At 46.2% G+C, this 22683-nt stretch overlaps 1 protein-coding gene across 3 annotated transcripts in view; it reads right to left on the reverse strand.

The window, feature by feature from the left end:
- Positions 1-4112: 4112 nt before the first annotated feature.
- The window catches only part of Dlc1 (DLC1 Rho GTPase activating protein), a 376108-nt gene continuing 357537 nt past the window's right edge, over positions 4113-22683 (reverse strand). For all 3 annotated transcript variants that reach the window (XM_036166511.1, XM_036166512.1, XM_036166513.1), the window contains 11 exons: positions 20587-20650; positions 17404-18833; positions 16276-16452; positions 13247-13406; positions 12921-13119; positions 10595-10808; positions 8626-8740; positions 7769-7987; positions 6624-6841; positions 5749-5922; positions 4113-4882 (listed from right to left, as the gene is read on the reverse strand). In XM_036166511.1, the coding sequence (XP_036022404.1) occupies positions 4762-4882; positions 5749-5922; positions 6624-6841; positions 7769-7987; positions 8626-8740; positions 10595-10808; positions 12921-13119; positions 13247-13406; positions 16276-16452; positions 17404-18833; positions 20587-20650 (3091 nt within the window). In that variant the 3' untranslated portion in view covers positions 4113-4761. The remainder of the gene's footprint in view (positions 4883-5748; positions 5923-6623; positions 6842-7768; positions 7988-8625; positions 8741-10594; positions 10809-12920; positions 13120-13246; positions 13407-16275; positions 16453-17403; positions 18834-20586; positions 20651-22683) is intronic.

Below are 22683 nucleotides of genomic sequence, written 5' to 3' on the forward strand. Positions count from 1 at the left end.
GAAGACAGGAAGAAAGATGTAGACAGGTATAGGAGCATGGGGCAGGGTGAGCTCACTTTGTCTAAAGCCATCTTCAGTACTGAGCAGGGCGAGAATCACTTTTCACTTTTGCTTCAAATACATGACATCACAAAAGCAATCTAAAGGGCTGGGGATTTAGCTCAGTGGTAGAAGAGTGCTTGCCTAGCAAGCACAAGGCCCTGGGTTCGATCCTCAGCTCCAAAAAAAAAAAAAAAAGTGAAACAAAAGCAATCTAAATCCAGAGATGAGGCATGGGAACTAATGTTGGTGGCATTGTATATAGAACCTTCTGGTAACTTAGGGATTCTAGACTCTTCAGGCAATATAGATGTAGGGATTCTGGCCCAAGACACTTATTTTGCATAGCTGTTTGGAGACAGAGACAATAAATAAATAAATAAATAGATAGATAGATAGATAGATAGATAGATAGATAGATAAATGAACAAACAAACAAACAAATAAATAAATGATTTGGCCTTTTAGAAAATTTAGAGCCAGGCAGTGGTAACACATGCCTTTAATCCCAGCACTCGGGAGGCAGAGCCAGGTGGATCTCTGTGAGTTTGAGGCCAGCCTGGTCTACAGAGCAAGATCCAGGAAAGGTGCAAAGCTACACAGAGAAACCCTGTCTCGAAAAACAAACAAACAAAAAAAGTTTCCTGCTCAATGACTCAAGTAAATGTAGTTGAACAATTTCCTGTGTCCTGCCTGGCCTGTAGTCGGGACAAATCTCTCTCACCCGCAGTCCCACGGCCGCTTACAAAATAATCACTCAGAGGCTTAATATTAATTACAAACTGTATGACCTATGGTTAAGAATTCTAGCTAGCTAGCTCAAATTCACCTTAAATGAACTTATTTCTATTCAATCTATGTATTGCCACATGGCTGTGGCGTTATCAGTCTGCTGGCATGTTGCTCCTTGGGTGTCAGGCTGGTGTCTCCTCTGCCTTTCTTCTTCCTGTCTGTCTCTTGGATTTCCTGTCTGGTTATAACCTGATTCACCATAGGCCAGAGCAGCTTCTTTATTAACCACTCATAACAACACATATTCACTGCATACAGAAACACATCCCACAGCAAGTGAACACTGACAAAATAAAGCCTCTTGTATACGGACTTCACAGTTCATATAAGACAGGAAACTGGTAAAAAGTCCATCAGAGGCAGGGTGTGTAGTTTAATGGGAGAGCATGCCTGTCCTCTATGTGTGAAGCCCTGAATTTAATGTCCAGAACAAAGAAACGATTCCCTGACAAAGAAACTTTTTTCTTTTTTAAAGATATACATATATACATACATACATATATATACATATAAAAACATACATATACATACATATATATACACACACATATATGTATGTATGTATGTATGTATGTATGTATGTATGTATGTATATAATATGTATACAGGATGTTTGACTGCAGGCCAGAAGAGGGCACCAGATCTCATTACAGATGGTTGTGAGCCACCATGTGGTTGCTGGGAATTGAACTCAGGACCTCTGGAAGAACAGCCAGTGCTTTTAACCTCTGAGCCATCTCTCCAGCCCCTTCTTTTTCTTTTGTTTGGTTTGGTGACAGGGTCTATTACTTAGCTTTTGCTGTCCTACAACTCACTACATAAATTATTGGGCTGGCCTCAAATTCAGAGATCCTCCTGCCTCTGCCTTCCTAGTGCTGGAATTAAAAGCTTGTGCCATCACCCCAGTCTTGACAAAGAACTCTTTAAGGGTCAACATGCAGAGAACTTGCCATCTTTTCTTTCTTTTTTTTTGAGCTGAGGATCGAACCCAGGGCCTTGTGCTTCCTAGGCAAGCCCTCTACCACTGAGCTAAATTAAATCCCCAACCCTCTCCATCTTTTCTAATCACTGTAATGTCCAAGTGGGCAGCACCTGGGCTTGGTGGCACAGGCCTGTAATTTTAGGAGCCAAGAGACTAAGGCAGGAGAGGAGGGTCATGAGTTCAAGGCCAGTCTGGGCTACACAGTGAGTTTGAGGCTAACCTGGGCTTTGTAGAAAGACCCTGTGTCAACCAAACTACTGAAAATATAACAAAAACTAATGAAAATGAGAAACAGAAGTAAGGGTTCAAGGTTGATGTTAACTTAGATTTTCTTTTCTTAAAAACAACAGAAGCAAATTCTACCAGTGTTCTTTAGCAAATGATAAATTTATTAGGTGTCTACAAGTAGAAAACACTGAAAGCTGCTGGAGAGGATTATAAAGGTGTGCAGGAGATGCACCTGCCCTTGAAGGACTCACAATCTAGACCATGAGTCAATGGACAAGTTGTAGGATGTTACAAGATGCAAGCCTACTTCTTGGAAAGTCCTGTGCTTGCACTCTGAATTCTTCTCTGGCCAGACTTAAGGAATCCCTTCAACAGGAAGGTTACACATGGGAAAGAGACGTTTTTGTGGATTCATCAGTGACCTTGACTTCGTTTCTAAGAACTGTCCTGTTGCGCTGTTCTCATAAATTCTCAGCATCCTTTCTGACCTTGGTGTGGAGAGAATCTCCAGGCTTCCTGAACCTTCACCAGGGTTTCCTGTTTGTGGGTGAGTGGCTCAGTTGCAGCTTGGCCTTGGAAAGATTCATCATCTGATTTTTCTTTCAGCCGACGTATCGTTGGACTCTGGTTGGCACTGGGCTGCAATGCTTTGCAATCCCTGCTTCTAAGGGCAAAGGAAGATGCAAAGCAGGAAGCAGGCCAGACTCTTTCCCTTACTTTAAACATTTAATAGTGCATTTACTGAATATACTCTGTACAGATATAGGGCAAATTATAAACCTCTTTCTTTATTTATTCTTTTTTTTTTTCTTCACTAAAACTGTATTCACGTAAAGTGTATTTACAATGTGGAGGGCGGGGGGGGGGGGGGGAGCCTTGAGGTACAAAACCCAAAAGAATATCTGAGGTATAAATACAAGTATATTTTAAATAATAATCTTTATCATGCTTTATCTATGTCTGAAAGCACAGTGGACAGACATGTGTACATGTTTCTCAATAGACTGGTATATACAGCATACAATCTTACAGATCCAGAAGCCAACGAAGATGAATATACACGCACATCTTCACAAGCAACACTGATAATTCAAATACTCAAATTTTAAAACTCTACTCTGACCCCCCCCCCCTCCCCTTCTTCAAAGAACCTCTGAAATAATACTGACAGGGTAACTCAGTTATAACAAAATAAAGACCCTTCTTCAACCCTCATCCATACGTTATTCACCTTTTGATCCATACAAAATAAATTTACTAATACTGTCTTGAGTCAATCTTTACCATTACAGTAAAGCCTGTGAAAGACCGTCCTTCCAAAAACCTGCACTATCTGTTTTTCACTGAGATTACTAGTCCCCATTATTACTAAAATACAGTCTAAGGGCATTATGAGAGAAAAAGAAAAAAGAAATGTAGGGGAAAAATAAAACCACATAGTCAGAAAACCTATTTGTGCATGAGGACAAACCTAACGAAAACACACACACACACACAGCTGTCAGGAACACTGATAACACCAATAATCCAAAGCCTCTTGTGCTTGGCTTAAATCTACTGGGGACATATGTCCCTGTGTTCCCTTGTTTATCGTAGCGTTTATGTGACAAGCCCGACAAGACTATGAATTATAACAGGTAAAACATTTTGATGAGCACCTCTTACCCCAGCTATCTGACAGACTGAGATAGGAGCCTCCGCTATACAGTGAGTTAGTTGTTCAAGACCAGCCTGGGCAACGTGGTGAGACCCTGTCGCAAAAGAAAGGTGAAAACAGAGCCGGGGATGAAGTTCACTATTGAGTGCATAGAAAAGGCCCTGGGTTCAACTCCCAGAACTGGAAATAAAAAGTTTTGGGACTTTGCTTATGGGTGTTAGGGTTGAGCCTTTACATGTCATGTAAAGAAAACCTTTCCTCTAGAGGCAGTCAAGAGAGTAGAGAGGATGCTTGTTAGTCTTACTGGTTACAGTACTGCAGTCATGGGAAACTGCAGTTTATGGGAAAGCAAAGGTTTGAAGAAAGAAAAAGACAAAAAAAAAAAACAAAAAACAAAAAAAAAAAAAACAACAAAACAACTCCTCTCACCCCCCCAAAAACCCAGCAACACAATAACCTGGGGGAAATGGAGAAAGGAGCTGGGTTCCTCTTCCGGGTAGATCCCTGGGTAGTCAGCTATTCCAGGCGGAGTTAAACCTGGTGGGTACATCAGCATCCTTTGTGGAGCATATCTCAGTGTGCCAGACACTGCGTTCTATCTCTGCATCTGTGCCTCTCAGCCAGCAACACACACATCCACACTCCTCTGTGCAAACCGTTCTCTGCTCATCTCAGGGGGGAAAAAACCTGTCAACGAGTACCAACTATTCCAGTGGCTACATCAGTCCCTCAACACACCACAAAACAAATGACATAGGAACACATGCGCTGACGTCACGAGACAATGACGTCTCCTGGCTATCTTCCATTATGCGCCAAAAAGAGCTCTTGCTTCTCAGAAGCAATGTGAACAATACACGAATCTCCCCTCCCCACCCCCGCCCTAAGTCTTATATAATCCAGTCAAGGTCTATGACATAGACCTAAGACAAACAGGAAGCAGCTTTAAAAACAACTGGTCAAATTGCTACAGTCAATGAGACCCAGATGAACTCTTCCAAGGGCTGGCAAGGCTCTAGAAACAATCACCCAGGTGGTAGACGCAGATGCTTGGCCTCCGACATCACCTAGATTTGGCATCCTTGGGTTCAGTGTTCTGATTACTGAAGGAGTCTCGGATCTTTACCACTTCAGCTGCGCACAAATGTCCAAAAGATTTTGTGTACCACTCCGGCATGTGGCCCCTGTGACACCAAAGAAAAGCTGGTGAGTTATTTAAATTAGCAAGAGTAGAGATCTGATGAAGATAGTCTTGAATACTCTCTCACTTTTTAAAAAAATCTGGACTATGAGGATTGTGCTCAGGGCCTCAAGGATGAGAGGAAAATGCATCATGAAGGAGCTGTACCAAAGGAGGCTACTCTAATTTCTTTCTTTGACATAGCATCTCTAGACAGCCTTAAACTCAGTGATTGGCCTGCCTCAGCCTCCACTGCGATGCCTGCTTCCATTCTTTGGTGAACATGTGAAAATAAAGACTATTTTCTGGCATGTCCATTACACACACACACACACACACACACACACACACACACACACACACACACACACACACACACACACACACACACACACATCTAGGACCAGAAGGTTTCCAGGGGACAATTTTAAAGCATGGATACTGAATGGCCTTGCTTAGAGGAAGCTTTGGCATGTCTTACAGAAATGTATCACATGGGTGACTGACGTTTACAATGGGGAGTGTATTTTAGAAAAGAGCATTCACTAGTTTATTTGGGGCATCCTTGAAGCTGATGAATCACATTCATTTGTTGCACAAAGGCAGAGGCATAATCAATTATAAAACATGCACTGTTCAAACACCTTCCAATATAAAACGGGAAATATCTGCTAGTGGGCTCAATATAAAATATACTTTCTGTGGCTTTAAATTTGTGGTCAAACTACCAAATTCACACTGCTTTAGTAGCACATTTCCTAAGGAACCTAGATTGGAAGCAGTATCCAAAAGGACAGCAACCGTCAAGGTATTGTTTTATAAGCACCACTTTTGCATCCCCATCCCCACGTTGGGTTAGAATCAACGTACCGTAAATCAGCTCTGCACATGTAGGTGAGTTTGGATTTTCCTGACCCGCAGGGTTCAATCAAATATCTGGACAGGAGCACATTAACCCTCACCCCTACCACGGGTGCCCGGTCGTGGTCCACAGAAGTGAGTAAGAGGGCGCAAGCTCCCCGGGGTAAATTAGTCCTCCAGGTCCTGTGGAGACAAAAGCGAAGAGGAAATGGAGTTTCTCAGAAGCCAGGTTGAATATGACATCCTCCCAAAGTCACTGCACATGGACTCTGGGGGGTGGACAGCCTTAGAGGGCCACCTCCTCCACTTGGGGTGACATGCTCAGTCACCCAGTGTCTTTCTGGAAAAGAGCCAGTTTGAAGTTTTTTTTGTTTTTTTTTGTTTTGTTTTGTTTTTTTTTTTTTAAACCCCCCTTTACATTTCATGAATGTCTCAGGATGTGGACACCAAACAAGCAGTGAGCAGTTCTGGAAGGAAGGACAGTTCCTCGAAGCTTTTGGAAACGGCTCCTTCAATAGCCTTCAGAGGACCCGGGAATTACATGTAAGTCAGCCTTAACCACATCTCACTTGGGAACTAAATGCTATTTCCTGGCCACTGGTTGGCTGTTTCTAACCAGAACATCTACAGGCAATGGGGCAGAAATCTAGCCCCACAGTGCACATTTGTTTGCAAAGGCTTTTCCCCTTCTGAGCTTAGTTCCAAGACGTAAAGCTTTACTCTCTGAAGCAGCCTGTTGGCATAAACATAAACATGCTTTAAAACTGCTCAGCACTTTCCCTGACATCTACAACATAGCCATATTGTAAGTTTGAGTGACACCCGGGCTCAGTCCTGATGTTTAATTGTCTATGCCATCATCAAACCAATTTGGAAGCTCTCACCTCAACACGACGTAGTCCCGAGCAGGGTGAGGCGCCATGCTGTTTTGGACGTACTGGTAAATTTCAGTCTGGCTGTCCAGGATTTCGATCACCTTGGAGTCCAGCAGGTCCACATCCCAGAGGTGCTGCTCTTTCAGAAGTCGTTTTAAGATCTCCTCGGGGGCAGCAGGGACCTCAATGGTTGACCTCCAAAGCCTTAGTGGTGGTCCATCACTGACCTGAAAAGAAGACGTGTTCCTTTCAATGCTAAGAGAAAGCATGTATACTTTGATTTTGAAAGCGAAGTTTGAGTGGGGGACGTGGCCCTCTGTTCAGAGGCCAATTAATAAATGTATGCAGTAGGCTACTAGCCCTGGATACATCGAAGAGCAGGCTAGGAGTGTGAACAAAACAGTGTCCGCTCCGGTCAGAATCACGACTTCCGTTTCCTGGGGCTCATATCGGAATGACTGTGACACACCCATTTATTTCATCTCAAAGTCTATATGGCCATGTGACCACTCTGTTTATTTTCAAGGTGATAGAGACAGTGCTGACAAACACCCTGATGGATGTTATGCTGAGACAAAAGGATGCTCCACGCAGTGACTAAGACCATATGGGGTCCGAAACTATTTTCTTTACAAGTATAGAAAAAAAAAATGTAAGCTTGTCCCAAGATGCCCCTGGAAAGCCCAATAACACTAGTGAATCAGGTAAGTCTAGGACGATTCTGTGGGAGGAAAGGACTTTGTCACAAGCAGATGGAGATTTCCCACATGTTAGTGTTCGCCCCTCGGTGACAGATGTCCATTCTTTTCTTTCTTTTTTTTTTTTTTTTGGTTTTGGTTTTTCGAGACAGGGTTTCTCTGTGTAGCTTTGCGCCTTTCCTGGACCTCGCTTTGGAGACCAGGCTGGCCTTGAACTCACAGAGATCCGCCTGGCTCTGCCTCCCGAGTGCTGGGATTAAAGGTGTTCGCCACCACCGCCTGGCTCAGATGTCCATTCTTACCAGGGAATCTCAATCACTTGGCTGTCCAACACAGGGACAGTTCTCAGTGACAGGTCTGGGGTAGAGATCCCCACAGAGACTACAACTGGGCAGAGAGTCTCATGTCTGATGACTTATAGTCATGACCCTGGGAATGAATGGGCAGGAGACCAACCTTCTTATAGGACAGCTCCGCCTGTTCAGAGGTAGGGTAGCTGACCCAGCCTTTGAACTTCTCTTTGACCTCCTTAAACAGTCCATCCACACAGTCCTGGAGGAAGTGTGTGTAGTCAGCGGGCTGATCGTTACTCAGGTGTCCCAGGGCCTCCAGTGTGAGGGGCTTCAGCTCTTGCTCAGTGTAAGAGTTGCGACATCGGCTCATTTCCTCAGGAACCTGGGAGAAACACACACGACAAGAAGGTGATGGTCGGTCCGTCAGCGCCTCCGTAGAAGGAGAAGGACAGAAGCAATGGCCTGATTCAAGCTGGCCGTCCACTCCCGCGAGATAATGGGGGGTGTACGTAATTAATTACAATAGGACTTACACGGACCAAAGCAGGTTTCTCAGACAGAGTTTTAATTCCAGATAATCTGTTGCTTTTGCTCCCGGCCTGCCCCTGCACACAAGACGGGGTTTCTCTGTATGGCCCTGGCTGTCCTGGAACTAGCTCTGTCTGTAGACCAGGCTGGTCTCGAACTCTGCTTTTACTTTTTTCCGTAAGAGGTCGACAATTTCACGAAACGTTAGCTGCAATGAGTGTATGTATACACACACACACACACACACACACACACACACACACACACACGTGTATACTTAAATACGTATCAATAGCTCATGAAGTATGTGTGTGAGGGAGAAAAAGAGTGTGTGAATGTCTGTGTTTGTGTTTGACAGTCTCAGCCTAGGTACATAATCTCCAATTATGAGAAAGACCTTGTGTCCAGATGAGAACAAACACCAAGCCGACGATTTTGTGCCCACCCACAGGATCCTAGCACAGCAGCCATGCTTCAGGACCATATATATACCTGGAAGAGCTTCTTGCACTCAGCAATCATGTGGGCCAGCCCTTGAGTGGCAGCGAGGTTTTCATTCAGATCTTTCTGGTCTGGTTTGCCCAAACTCTGTTTTCTTTGCATTACCCTGGGAAAAAAGAAATAAAGGGTTTGGATAAGCAGGTTAAGTGGTTCCAAAAAGCTTTTTATTTTTGAACAAATAAACTGCTGAATGCAGTTTCTCACAATTTTGGTTTTTTTGTTTTATTTTTTATTTTATTTTATTTTTTCGAGACAGGGTTTCTCTGTAGCTTTGGAACCTTTCCTGGAACTCGCTTTGTAGACCAGGCTGGCCTCGAAGTCACAGAGATCCATCCGCCTGCTTCTGCCTCCTGAGTACTGGGATTACAGGCGTGCCACGCCACCACCGCCTGGCCAGTTTCTCGCAGTTTTATTAAAACACAACACAGAACACAAAGACATATTTTGGTTAAACAGCCAGGCTATTTAAAGGCATTTTATTAAGGAGTTCACAAGAGCGTGCATTTGCTGGGGACTGAGGCAGCTTCTATAGGAACTGAGGTGCTGGAATAGGGATAGACAGTGCTGCTATCCGTACAGGGTGAGTAAACAGGATCCCCTGCCTTAGGTGAGGGATAACCCTGTTGTTTGGTCCTATTCTTATGTGGCCCGTCTCTGCTATCTCCTGTAGTTTTCTATCCCATTAAAGCTGGAATGCCCCAACAACTTAACACTAGTTAAAAGGCTACTGAAGTACTCTACGGCTTCCAGGCAGAGCGACTTCGATGCATCAACCTGAAACACGGTTCAGGTTCCTAGAGCTGGACAGAAGCAGGATGTGCGGAGTCCATCCAGCTAGTCACGGTTCTTCCTATGGTAGGGGTGATCTTATGAACTATCCATGTAAGAAAGTGCAAACCAGATCTGTTCTTCCTTCCTTCCTTCCTCCCTCCCTCCCTCCCTTCCTTCCTTCCTTCCATCCTTCCAGAAATGACCTTCCCCAAATTTCACTTTATTTTGAGAGAGAGAGAGAGAGAGAGAGAGAGAGAGAGAGAGAGACTTGGCAGTTTGTCTATCTCCTGGGATTGTTGTGACATGGGAAGATTGACAGGAAGAAAAGGAACTCATGTCTGGCATAGAATAAGTCCCCAGCAAGTATCAGCCTTGGTGATCACTGAGCTTCTTCTTCCTCTTAGTTCTCCAGAGCTACTCCCACCTTGTGTACATGTATTCTAGGCAGAAATGTCTGCCAATAATTGGCTTAGGGAGTTAAGTAGAAACAACTCTGAGGTTCACTAATAACCTTTGTCCTTTGTAGCCTTGCTTTCAACTTCAGGCACAGGCCAGAAATGTGACTTTCTTGATCCCACCCCGCCAGAGGCTAAGGGGGGATACATCTGTCCCTACTCCAAAGAGCTCCCAATTCAGTTCCTTTGGCCCAATAGGTCTGCGAGGCTGTTGGCTGGGAGAATGGAAAGGGCAGTGTTTGATTTGCTTTAAACACCGGACACACCAAAGCACACACTCATTCATGGTGCTCCATCTCAGGAGCCCTCCTCTTCAAAGACAGCTTCTTTCAGGAGCGTTAGGAAAGGGGCCAGAGGCCTGGGGATGCTCTGTGATCTGAGAATAAAAGAAGCCTGAGCAGAAAACGCTCCCATTCTGGACAACTGATGCCCAAGGTAGGATGCAGCTGGAGAAAATAGGTCCTTGGGTATCGGGTCCTTCTTTCTCGCTGCCAAGGCTAATCAACCACAGGCTGAGCCCTCGGAAACCAGGAGGAAAGTCAGCCTTTACTCCCTTAAGTTGTTTGTGTCGGGTCATCTGTCACAGTGACACACAAGGACCCAGTCCCAGGACTAACCACTTTTGCTCAGTTCACATAAGACACCAACAAGAACACAGGGACACGGTCCCAGGAGGAAGGGAGAGATGCCTCTCAAGAACAAGCCTGGGCATGCTCCCTGTCTGCTATCTGTACCTTGGGGAAGAATTCTCTCTCTTCAGGGTGTTGAGGTGGAAAAGAGAAGGTGCTAAGCACACAGCCAGGTTGGTGGGCGTCATCTGGTTTTCTTTCACAGCCGCTGTGACGTCGCTCAAGAAGTAGAGAAGCGTCTGGAGAACCTCCCGGTTCTCGTCAGGCAGGAGCATAATGGCTGCCTTGATAGCCTGGAGGCGCTGGTCCTTGGGCACATCTGCAGGGCACAAGCATTCCCACCATCAGCAGCTCAGTAATTTCCCACGTCCGCGCCAAATCCACATCCCAAAGCAAACTTCGGCATCAAACACCGAATGAGCACTTGTAGAAAGCACACCAAAGGTTAATAACGAGGAAATTATGGGCTGCCGACGCTGCCGGCGTCACAAGCCTCAAGTATTTCCTGCCTCGTGGGGGAGTCGAAACAGTTCAAACACCCGCAGTGCTAACACACTCTAAAACCGACCTCAGAGTTCGGCTCCAGACGATATGTTCTTGTCCTGTACAGAACTGTTTCTTCTAAGGTCTCAAAACAAAACAAAGAAATTCTAATTTGCCGTCTTAATTATTGAAATCACTCTGCATTTAAGATTTTGTGTAGTTTTGGGGTTGGGGGTTTAGCTCAGTGGTAGAGCGCTTGCCTAGCAAGCGCAAGGCCCTCAGCTCCGGCAAAAAAAAAAAAAAAGATTTTGTGTCGTTTCAATAAAGTTTATGTGAGAGATGTGCAAGAAGTTAGGAATGGGCCAGGCGGTGGTGGTGGCGCACGCCTTTAATCCCAGCACTCGGGAGGCAGAGCCAGACGGATCTCTGTGAGTTCGAGGCCAGCCTGGGCTACCAAGTGAGTTCCAGGAAAGGCACAAAGCTACACAGAGAAACCCTGTCTCGAAAAACAAACAAACAAACAAACAAAAAAGTTAGGAACGGAGATCGCTCAGCTGGCTATAAAAGGTTCAGTATCTTTGGGGACCAGTCTTGACCCATTTATTTGCTCATCCTTAAAATGGGAAAGGTTGTTAGAATATGAAGTCAATTTAAATAGATTTTGAATAACAACTTCTTAAGTTTTAGAAAGTATACCAAGAGGCAAATGTCTAAAAAGGCACGAAAGCCTACAGAATATTGGACACTGTAGGAAGTCTGCGCCCAGCCTTCCAGTCTTATTAACCAGGCAAACTTAAATTTTTTAAGAGCATGTGGTGGAAAAATCAAGTCACTTAAATGCAGGGCCATAAGACAACCTGATTAAACAGCTCCATGGTTACAACGCACAACAAACACCTCGGTGGGGGAAAATGTGACCTGTGTTTTCATAAAATATGAAAGGACGAAACAAATAATGAAATAGACCAGACCAGACCCAGCTCCGTTCCTCATAAAATGCAGCTCAACGCGTCAGTTCTAAAGACGGTTTCAGTGGAGAGAGGCTGCCTTTAAACCACACTGCTCTGGGGCCGCGTGAGCCAAGAAAAATACAAAGCCGTGAAAACCACAGTCCTGATCTTGATCATTTATTTCCACAACTGTTTGCTTTAAGCTGAGCTTGTGAAAGTGAGGAGGACATGGGTATTGTTTTCCCAGGTATTTCTGGAAGGGACCATGATGAATAACAGAAAAAAAAAACCAACCCATTATTTATTCTTTTTCCAGTGAGATAAAACACACGGACACTAGAGAAATTCTAAACTCAACAGCCCCGTGAGAGAGGTGTAAAGTAAATGATAAGTCTACAGACAAGGCAGGAAGGAGTGGAATCAGTGGTGGATGGAGGGGAGGAAGGGAGGAAGGAAGGGAAGAAGGGGCCCCAGAGGGCAGGCGTACCGTTTTGGTACCTGACTTTTTCAGCACCTACATTACACTGCTCTAGACAAATGAATGATGATACAGGACCTGACTCTAATGATGCACAAGGGCTTCAGCACTTACAGACTAACCAGCGAAATTAATTTTCTCTTTCTTTTGAAGACAAGGTCTCACAGAACCCAGGTAGCCTTCAAATTCATTATGCAGCCAAGGGGATGACCTTGAACTTCTGACCCTCGGATCTCCACCTCCCAAGTGCTTAGGATTACAGGTGTGCAGCACTACACCTGATTTCCGTGCGCTGGAGAGCAAACCCAGTGTTCCATGCTATCCAACCACAAACATTACTTTTCAAATTATTTAGTAAGTATACAGGAACCTACCCACACGCAAGGCAAGAAAGAAACAGATAACCTGTGTATTCGGAGGGTCCCCATGCAGGTTTCCTTGGCTAACAAATGACATGCCAAGACAGCTGGTCCCACTAAACGCAGCACCAATGGTCTTAAGGCGACCCAAGGATGCTTACACTGGTAGATCTGTAGGAAGGTTTCCGAGAGTTTGTTCGTCATGAGGGGCTCAGGAAGATCTCGAAAATACTGCTTTAACATGTCTGCCACATCGTAGGCGGACTGGCCTTCATAGTTGACATAGTCTTCCGCGCTTTCGTTCATCTGGCGTAGAGCCTGGATCCTGGATTTGACGCCCGACTTTCTGAAGAGCCCAACCTTTTGGAAGAAAAACAGGAGGGATGAGAATGGAAAGCAACCAACACCTTTCTTTCAAAACTAGGGAAAAAAGGGGAGCATGGAGCTCAGTCCCCATGAGTGGGATCCACGGGCAGCTGTAACTCACCTGGTCCAGACAATGGTTCCGGAGGTAGCGCATGGCCTGCTGGATGCTCTGAGGCAGGGGCTGTCCTGAGCGCTGCACGTTCACAGTCAGTGGGACCCCAAACACACTCCGGTCCTTGTAGTCTGGAACCTTGATCCTTTTCATGAACTTGGGCACAGCCCTGTTTAAAGAACATGGTGGTGGTGGTGAGGGATGCTGGACCTCACTCACCCATTTTTGCAAACAGTTTTTCAGCTGTACTAGCCACCTTCAAGGGCAGAGTGTCATTTGTGTCCAGTAGCTGCTACAATGAATTATGTCAGCACAGAACGCCCCGTCCCACACTATTAGAAAACGTCCTAGGAATTTTTGGTGTGTGTGTGAAGGGATAGTGCTTTAGGTACAGGAACCTAGAGCAAGTGCTCTACTACTGAGCTACACCCCACCCCTAAGATCTCTCTGATGCCTTTGTAAGACATTTCTCACTTGGCAGCACTGTCTGATCTGAAATTACAATCCTCCTGTCTCAGCTTCTTCCACCATGCACCATCATGCCTGGCTATGTTGTAGATGCTTGAAGAGTTGGGAGTTGTAAGAGCTGGTCAAATTTCCTCATCTGCGGGAATCTGTTAACTCCTGTTAATCTTGAGAACAGGAGTCTGTGGTCGAAGGGAAGGCTGATGAACTTTCCTAGCCTGCTCTTGAATGTATTCTGGGCTAGTAGCCTATTACATGGTACAGGAAGGAAGAGGCAAAAATACCTAATACCTTAGTAGGCAGTTCTGATAAAAAGCTTGAGAAACAAGCTCCGATTTTCCCTAAAAGGGTATGAATCCCTTCTGGGTTCCTGACAGGATCTGAATTGATTCGGGTAAAGAGATCTGGGTATTACGGTATAAAAATCAGCCAACACACAATGCTGACTGGCTTGCCATACTGAGAACCAAATGGGGTGCGACCCAAAGTCAAAATAAATTCCCCTGCCGATAACCCCAGAGCACACAGCACCTTCAGGCTTCTATGGGACCGTGGAGAAGGAACAATGGGAGAGTTGTGACGTTCCCCCAGGCTGCCAGCCGTCCTGAAAGCAGGCCCACCCCCAGCCATATAGGCAACAGCAGGAAACCCATGTCAGGCATTTAAGGCCCTCAGGCAGACATCTGAGCTCACAAATGACCCCTCTGAGTGAGGCCAGAGAAGGGCAAAGCCAAACAGGAAGGGGACTTTGGGCCGAAGTGCTCTGAGCTATCCAAATTTCACAATGCCAGGCTTTTACATTTGGTTTTGACTCACTGGAAAAACTGACCAGAATTGAAGTAGTAGGGTGGACTTTCAGATTTTTTTTTTTGAGGGTTTGGTGAGAAAGGGGTGGGGGGAACCTCTGAATGGAGAATCTAAAATATGCAGTTTTAAATAGCAGTGAGGAAAATATTACTCTAAGCACAGAGGGACACCACAGAAAGCCTTGACTTCTGGGTGCCTGCCCACAGCCATGACATGTCACTCTTGATGGCTCTAGGAAAGGGTAAGCCAGAGCGTGGAGCCAAATTCGTATTTGCGCACAGTGAAGCATACGGTACTACTACGGTAGAAGCGTGCATAATGCTCGCTTTGTTGGGGGTGGAGAACCCGCCTGTGGAATGTGGGAAGAACACATTACACTCCCCACTGAGAATCTGAGGCATTCTGGGATAGACCGGTCAATATGTATTTCTGTCATTCAGAACAAACAACTTCTGTATTTAGTGAGGCTCATGCAAAACTGCTTTAGCTAAGGGAGGTGTTTGGTGCCACAGCTACATCCCCTGGGCATCCCTAGGAGGGAAGACCCAGAGAAAGAACAGCAGACTCTGCTTCAGACTATCTCAAGCTACCCTGGATGGTCCCAGAGTGCTCCAATGAAATGGACTGCACCTCTGTTTCACGAACCATTAGACAATAAACACCCTGACAGTTTGGGAAGAGATTCAGGCATGCCTTGCGGTCCTGCAAAACACACAAGAGTTGGATCCAGACGTAGCTCTTGTCTTTGTACTAGAGCATAAAAATCAGTATGTACACAGTTTATGCTGCATCCACAACGCATCCCCGACTGTCCACGTCTTATAGTCCACACTCAAGGCTGGATTTTTCAACATTATGAAGGGTTCATCTAATAATTCTCTCAAGTTTTCACATATATTTGTTTGTGGTGGGGCATGGTGGCACGTGGCTTTAATCCTAGCACTTGAGAGGCAAGAGGTACATGAATCTCTGTGAGTTCGAGGCCAGGCTGGTCTACAGAGTGAGTTCCAGGACAGCCAGAGCTACAAAATAAGACAGACTCTGTCTCAGAATACCAGAGAGAAACGGAGAAAGAGAGAGAGAGAGAGAGAGAAAGAAAGAGAGAGAGAGAGAGAATGCCAAACAAAAAATAGTATGTATCTAAGATTTAGTACCGTTAATTAAATTTATTACTCCCTGAAAATTTTTGCCAGAGAGCCCCCTCCCCCAAATAAACAACAAAACAAAACAAAACAACCTAAACTCTTTAGCACAGGTAGATTTTTGAGCCATGCTCCAAACATTCATTCAAAAATGACCATCTGAGAGATGGAGTGTGTGCTCAGTGTGCCTGAAGGCCCGAGTTCAATCCCCAACACCGCTAACAGAAGTTTCTAGAAACAGGCACTGATACTGCCAACTATGCCCCATGTCACCATTCTCCTTCCTTCCTCTCAAGAACATGATTTGATAATGCATTTGCCTAATGTGGGTTATTTCTGCACCTGGAAAGAAGGTACCTGTGCTCTATGATGTGAGAGGGATGCAATCTTTCATGCAAAGGGCTGAAAACACAACCAAGCAGTCCCGCAGCAGTTAATTCCCTGAAACTCCATGCGCTTTATCTAGTATTGAAAACACAGCCTCAAGGGTATGGGGACAGACTGCCTCAGGATGATGGATTGGAGATATGTGATGAAGAACTCATACACTCAGTGTTGGGGCGGCCTCTGGGAGTGCATAGCCTCATGTGCCGTTCCAGCCGATGACATAGTTTATTCTCTTACCAGCTGAAACCATGCTTGTTGGAAGGCGTGTATTTTTCCAGCAGGGCCGTCAGTTTCAGGAGTGAGTATTTCTGCAGCAGGTTCATCTGGGCCACAGACTGACAGTTGATCTGCAGAGATACAGAGTTTAGGCTCGGCCGGTGAGAGCTCTGGAAGCTGTGCCATCTCAGCCTGTGCCTGCAAGAGAACAGGGCGAGGGTGAGACAAGACACTTCTCTGGAGGGAAGGAGACAGGGGCTCCCTGGCACCTCAGGAACCAAGAGGACGGACGCTCCTCTCCAGGAAAACCAACAGCCCTTCCGACAGAGCCACAGAAGGTTCGTTCCAGAGCCTCCTCGGAGACTTCGGACTCAGCACGCTCAGGTCTCTTACAGAAGATGTGTAGCATCTATGCACATTGGGGGCACCTTCCCATTTAGTTTAAATCATCTCTGGATTGTTTATAATGGCCTGTTAGGGGTTCACTGCTATTCTGTATCTTTTTTTTTTTTTTTTTTTTTTTTTTGGTTTTTCGATTTTTCGATTTTTCGAGACAGGGTTTCTCTATAGCTTTGGAGCCTGTCCTGGAACTCACTCTGTAGCCCAGGCTGGCCTCAAACTCACAGAGATCCTCCTGGCTCTGCCTCCCAAGTGCTGGGATTAAAGGCTAAATTAAGATTTAGAGAAATCTTTTTGTTATTTTGTCTTTTTTTTCAGAGCTGAGGACTGAACCCAGGGCATTGCGATTGCTAGGCAAGCACTCTACCACTGAGCTAAATTCCCAACCCCGTTATTCTGTATTACTTAGGGAATAATGACAAGGCAGTTTCGCCCCTGAGTATTTCTCATCTGGCCCTGGCAGAGTCTGAAGACTTGGAACGGCAGGAGGGCTGACTGTACATGCACGTTATCACTTTAATCCTGTCTATGGGTACACCTTGGTGGCGTAAAAGCCTGATCACCTTGTGCAAACACCACCATCCTCCACGTTTTCAACGTTCTTGACTAAAGGTCCACACCTAGTACCCAATATCCCCTTTCTTTTGGATTGCTGGGGTCGGCTGGTTGGACATTACATGGCTGTGGCTTCTTCCCACCAAGCGGGCCATTCCTGACCCCCACCTTGGTCTGGAGCAGTAAGGCCCTTACCTCTTGCACCTGGTCAGGGACGCCCCCACCCCAGAGTCCCTTCTCTCTGGGATGTCAGTGGGCTCTTCAGGCTCATTGAGGGAGTTGCCCGTGCTGTCCAGGTCGCTGGGTGTCCTTCGGTCATGGTCCACGTCCAAGTGTATCTGCTTTGGAGACGACGGGCAAGGAGACACAGAGTCCAGGGCTGAGTCCGAGTCTCCCTCATCGGAAAACTTTTCCGACCACTGGTTGACTATCCTCTGCATCCCCTTCACGTGGTAGAGAATGTCATCCAGCTCAGGGAAGATGTCCTCGTTCTCCAGGTCGGCCAGGTCCCCCGAGCTGGAATACAGGATGGAGCCCGGCACGTTGTCGTAGATGCTTAGGCGGCTACTCACCGAGCTGGAGGAATTGCGCCTCTTTAGTTCCTTAGGGCTGTCGCTGCTGTTTTCCCTCCTTAGGCTGAGGTGGCCGGGGCCGTGGAAGCTTCCAGTCCTCCAGTTCACGGAACTGTTTCCCGAGGGGCAGAAACTGCCATTGGAGAGGGCCTTGGGGAAGGTGCCGGGCTTGTGATCTTCGGGAATGTAGAACACCGTGTCCTCTGGGTAGCTCTCGCGGTTCTTATAGTTCCGCTCCGTCACGTTATTCAAGGTGGACTGATTGAAAGGGTCGAAGCCCTCTAGATACATGCCCACCCGCTTGTTACAGGTGCTGAGGCTCCGTGTCCTGGTGACCGGGCTCGGTGTGCTGACCGCACTGCTGGTCTCTGATTGGCTGCTGCTGCTGCTGGTCTGTGTGGAGTTGGACACGCTCCTTTTTCGTACCATGGGCACGTTGATGTGGTTGCCATTGAGGGCCGAGATCTCCACGCAGTTCAGCTGCTTCAGCTTCTCCTCATCCATGCCCTCCTGCAGAATGGGCGCACTGATGATCAAGCCCAGCTTGGAAGGCGTCTTGTGCTTGCCGTGGTGGGAGCCCTTGAGCTTCAAGCTCTCCATCCGTTTCAGCAGGCTCCGCGTCTTAGACTTGGTGTGTTTCTCATGGCCTTTCATGCTAAAGCTGAAGCTGGACAGTTCCTTGGGGGAAGGCAGGCTGGAGAAGGAGTCATCATTGCCTACAAAGGGGCCGTGGCCGGAGGAGGAGCAGACGCTGATGACGGAATTCGTTCGGGGTGTCACTGCATCCCCACTGTGGGGTACGTGGGTGGGGACACTGCTGGTGCTGCTGAGGCTTCGGACAGAGGACACCTCCTGGCGCTCACTGAGGTCCGTCAGCATGCTTTCGTGGCTCGTGGCGCTCTGCAAGCGAGAGTCGTCTGGGGACCCAGGGATTGGCTCCTGCTTTGGAGAGAAGACATCAAACTCCTCAAGGCGGGACCACCTCTTGCTGTCCCTCTGGAAAGTCCACTTGCCACTGATTGCACAAGGCTCATCTTCATCCGAATCCTCACTCTGCAAAGACAAAAGGAAGCCATGTATGTGCCAGGCCAAACCGATGGCAAAGGGCAGGACCCCACAGACCAAAAGGATACTCCCAGTCACTGTTACTCACTTCTTTCATACTATTTTTAAGTAACAAAGTAACAAACTTGAAGACTTTATCAATACTGTATTTTATTTAGAGAATGTGTTTGCATGTATGTGTGTGGGGATATGTACGGGTGTATGTGTATGGATGTATATAGGGAGGTCTATGGGTGTTTGTACCATGTTCAGAAGACCATGGGTCAGAATGAGTTTTCTCCTTCGACCATGTAGGTCCTGTGTACAGAACTCAGTTGTCATGCTTGGCAGCAGGCACCTTCAGCTCACTGTCATTTTACTGGCCCAGATATAAAGACTTTAACAGAAAGTCTGACCAAGTGTTGCCAGCTAAATGAGTTATTTTATTGAAAATCCGAGTTTTTAGGCTGTTCATTAATTGCTCACAAAGGGGACCTCTGAGATTGGCGAAAATTCCAAGCATGCAAAATATTCTGAACTGGAATGGAGTCAATGGCAGTGGTACCCCCCTCTGGACTGTCTCCAGCTTAGCTGCCTGTTGACAGAATGTGTTTATATTCTCTTGTGCTATTAAAAAAAAAAAAGCCACTTTCAAACAGTTAGTAGAATAACAGGTGAAGGCTCTAGGTAGCCAAAAAAAAAAAAAAAAAAAAAAAGTGAAGACATCTCCTACATGGTGAGCCATCACGTGGCAACCCAACCCTGTGCCTCTCTTACTGGGACTGCTCCCCCACTGCCTGACCACAGTTAATGTTACAAGGGTCCTGGGCAGTTTCAAAGTTAGACATGCTCCAGGCAACTTAACAGGCCTTCAAGAATGCCCAGCGAGTGCCACCCGTATGGGGTATTTGTAAACATCAGGGAACATGGCTGCTGATTATGCTTGCCTTATGCGCAGGAATCGGGAATGTCCCACCCGATTGCCTTTCAGAAGGGAAATTCAAGGACCCAACTCTGCACGCTGGCTATCCTTGCCACTGGTGTGAAAGTATCAAGACCCAGTTTGCTAAGACACCGAGTAGGCAGCCTCCCACACTCACGTGGAGACTCTCCGCCCAGCTCAGTGGGGACTGAGGTTCCAGATCATTTATTTACAAGGTTTAACTCCCCAAGAAAGCAATTTTTTTTTTCATGTCAGGGACTGCCGGATAATTAATTTATACTCTCAACAGTCAGGACTAAGTTCTGTGGGCAGACTGTCGTTGTTTACCCTCCTTTGTGACGATACTAACACTGCCTCACCCTTTCCCAAGGTCCTACAGCTCTTACCCAGAAGAAAAAAACAATTCAGTACACATCACCACTGACAGAGTATGTGGGACTTCCTGCCCTGGCCTCTTTCTCCCCGCCCCCACACCAAAGCTCCTACTATTCTATAGTACCCCCCCAGACAGCCTTTGCTTTCATCTTGACAGCTTTGAGATGGAACTACTGTTCCATCTGGGAAGCAGGAAGAGCTCCTCAAGAATGTTAGCTTTATTTCCTCTAGGGAGCGATACGACATTCCTCTGCGATTCAATAGGCTTCGTGTTTTTAACCACATGGCACCCGCTGAGTTCATCAGGAAATGTAACAGATGATTTCCTTTAGGTCCAAAGCATAATCTGACTGCAAATATGGGTTTTAGCATTTAGGATGCACACAGTCCTAGTTGGGCTTGCTTGCTTGTTACCCCACCCTGTTATGTAATTTGGGTACTCACTCGCTTCCGGTGAGGACTGATCTCCAGCTTCATTACTGCGCACTTGTTTAAAGTATTTAGTCGCCTACAGAGCAGAGAGAGAGAGGACATCAGCAAAGAAAGGAAGCCACTAATGGGCAGGCAAACGTTTCTTCTAAACAATCCACATGTGTAATGAGCTTGCCTGAACGCATTTCTAATTTAGGCAAGTATGGTAAACTTCTGTTATAAAATGAGTAATTTAGTCCTGGCCCGGTAGCGTACACCTTTAACCTCAGTACCTAGGAGCCAGAGGCATATGAATCTCTTGAGTTTGAGGCCAGCTCGGTCTAGCTAGTGAGTTCTAGTCTCAAAAAATGTAACTTAGAGGTGGCTTTCTATTTCCTGCACTTGAGTAGATGGCCTACTGCAGATGAATGATGTCTGCTTGAGGGGAAGATACAGACAGTGTGGTTAAGGAACCGAGGGAGGCTGTTGGTCAAATGGTCAGCATGTCCCATCTCACACCAAACAAGGATTAAAAAGGACGACAGGCCTTAGTCATCTCCAACAAACAACCATCTCAGAAGGTCATTTTATAGCTCTAGTTTATTATAGAGAGGAAGCTCCAACCCTCTTTCATGCTCAATGCTTTTTATACGGTTTTCTTTCAGCAGAGAACGTGTGCCGTACCAACAGCCACAGCACAAGGGATTATTGTTAAAATCTGTACACTACAGCCCCAGGTACCAAAACCTCACTGGTTCAAACAGGCACTCAGATCGCATTCTTTGGAACAGGAGTCAAACTGTAGCTCTGAACACTCCGCCCCCTTGACAGGAACATCCATTTAACATTAGAGAGACAGGGGTGGCAGTGTAGCTCAGTGATAGAGGACTTGCCTAGCACACACAAGGCTTCAGGTTCAATCCTTAGCACAATAGAAATCAATCAATCAATCTACTTTATTAAAAATAAAATACGTAAATAGTCACAGGAAAAAAAAAAAAAAGCACCCGAAACAATCATGTAGAGTGTGTGAGTAACAGCGCTCCAGGCCTTGGTTCTTCCTAACATCTTCCAGATGACCATCACCAAGCCTTCCTCAAATGATCCTTTTTAAAGGTGTCTGCTTGCTACCTCCTAAACCTCATGAATCTCCCTATCGGTCTTCTATTTCTTTCTCAAGCTGCATCCTTACGTTTTCATAGACTAAGAGTACTTAATTCCCTCCACTTCAAACTGATCCTGTACACTCCTCCGGCTTTATCTCCCCCATCCTGCTCTGGTAACTTGTCTGACAACCTGGAGGCACCAGGATAGGCAGTATGTCTGCAGGCTGATAAGGCTGCCTTTGACTCCACAGATTATGTGGAAGCCTGTTTATAGGATAAACAGGGAGAAAGCAGAGCACCAATGTTCAGAAAACTCTCTCCATGGATGGGAAGGGAGGATAACAGCCAAGAAACACTGCAGACTCATGGCCGGGTGTAGGGTCCCCCTCTAAAGGGCATCAGTTAAAGGACACGCCCACTATTTTCAGCCCCCCCCCCCCAATCTTTTCAAGGCTTTAAGAATGAGGAATGGTTACAGTTAGTCTTAGTCTGGGTTTCATTAATCAAACCTGTAATCAAATCTCCACTTGACTCCATTTGGGCTTTAATGGTTGACTGATGTTTATACCCAAATTTACTAGGCGTGGAGGCATATGGGGGTGGGGGTGGGGGTGGGGCGGAGCAACTTCACAAAACTCCAGATCTGAGCCAAACAAAAAGACCCAGAGGTTGGTTTGATAAAGGTCAAGTTTATCTTTTTATGTTGGTAGCACCAAACTAATGACATTGCATTCTTGAAGGCCAATGTTACTTTCAGGGTTTCTGTGGTTTTCATTTATTTCCCCTCACCAGCCTGCATTCCCCAGGATATACAAAGAAGGTTTACGAGGAGGGCCTGTCTACCTCTATACGGAGGGTCAATAGGGACATAAGGCAGTAGCTCTAGCCAGAGAAGAAACTCATCTCACAGAAGAGAACACAAGAAGCCAGGCAGTGGTGGCGCACGCCTTTAATCCCAGCACTCGGGAGGCAGAGGTAGGTGGATCTCTGTGAGTTTGAGGCCAGCCTGGGCTACAGAATGAGT

This window comes from Onychomys torridus, chromosome 17 (assembly GCF_903995425.1).
Source record: "Onychomys torridus chromosome 17, mOncTor1.1, whole genome shotgun sequence".
NCBI lineage: Eukaryota > Metazoa > Chordata > Mammalia > Rodentia > Cricetidae > Onychomys > Onychomys torridus.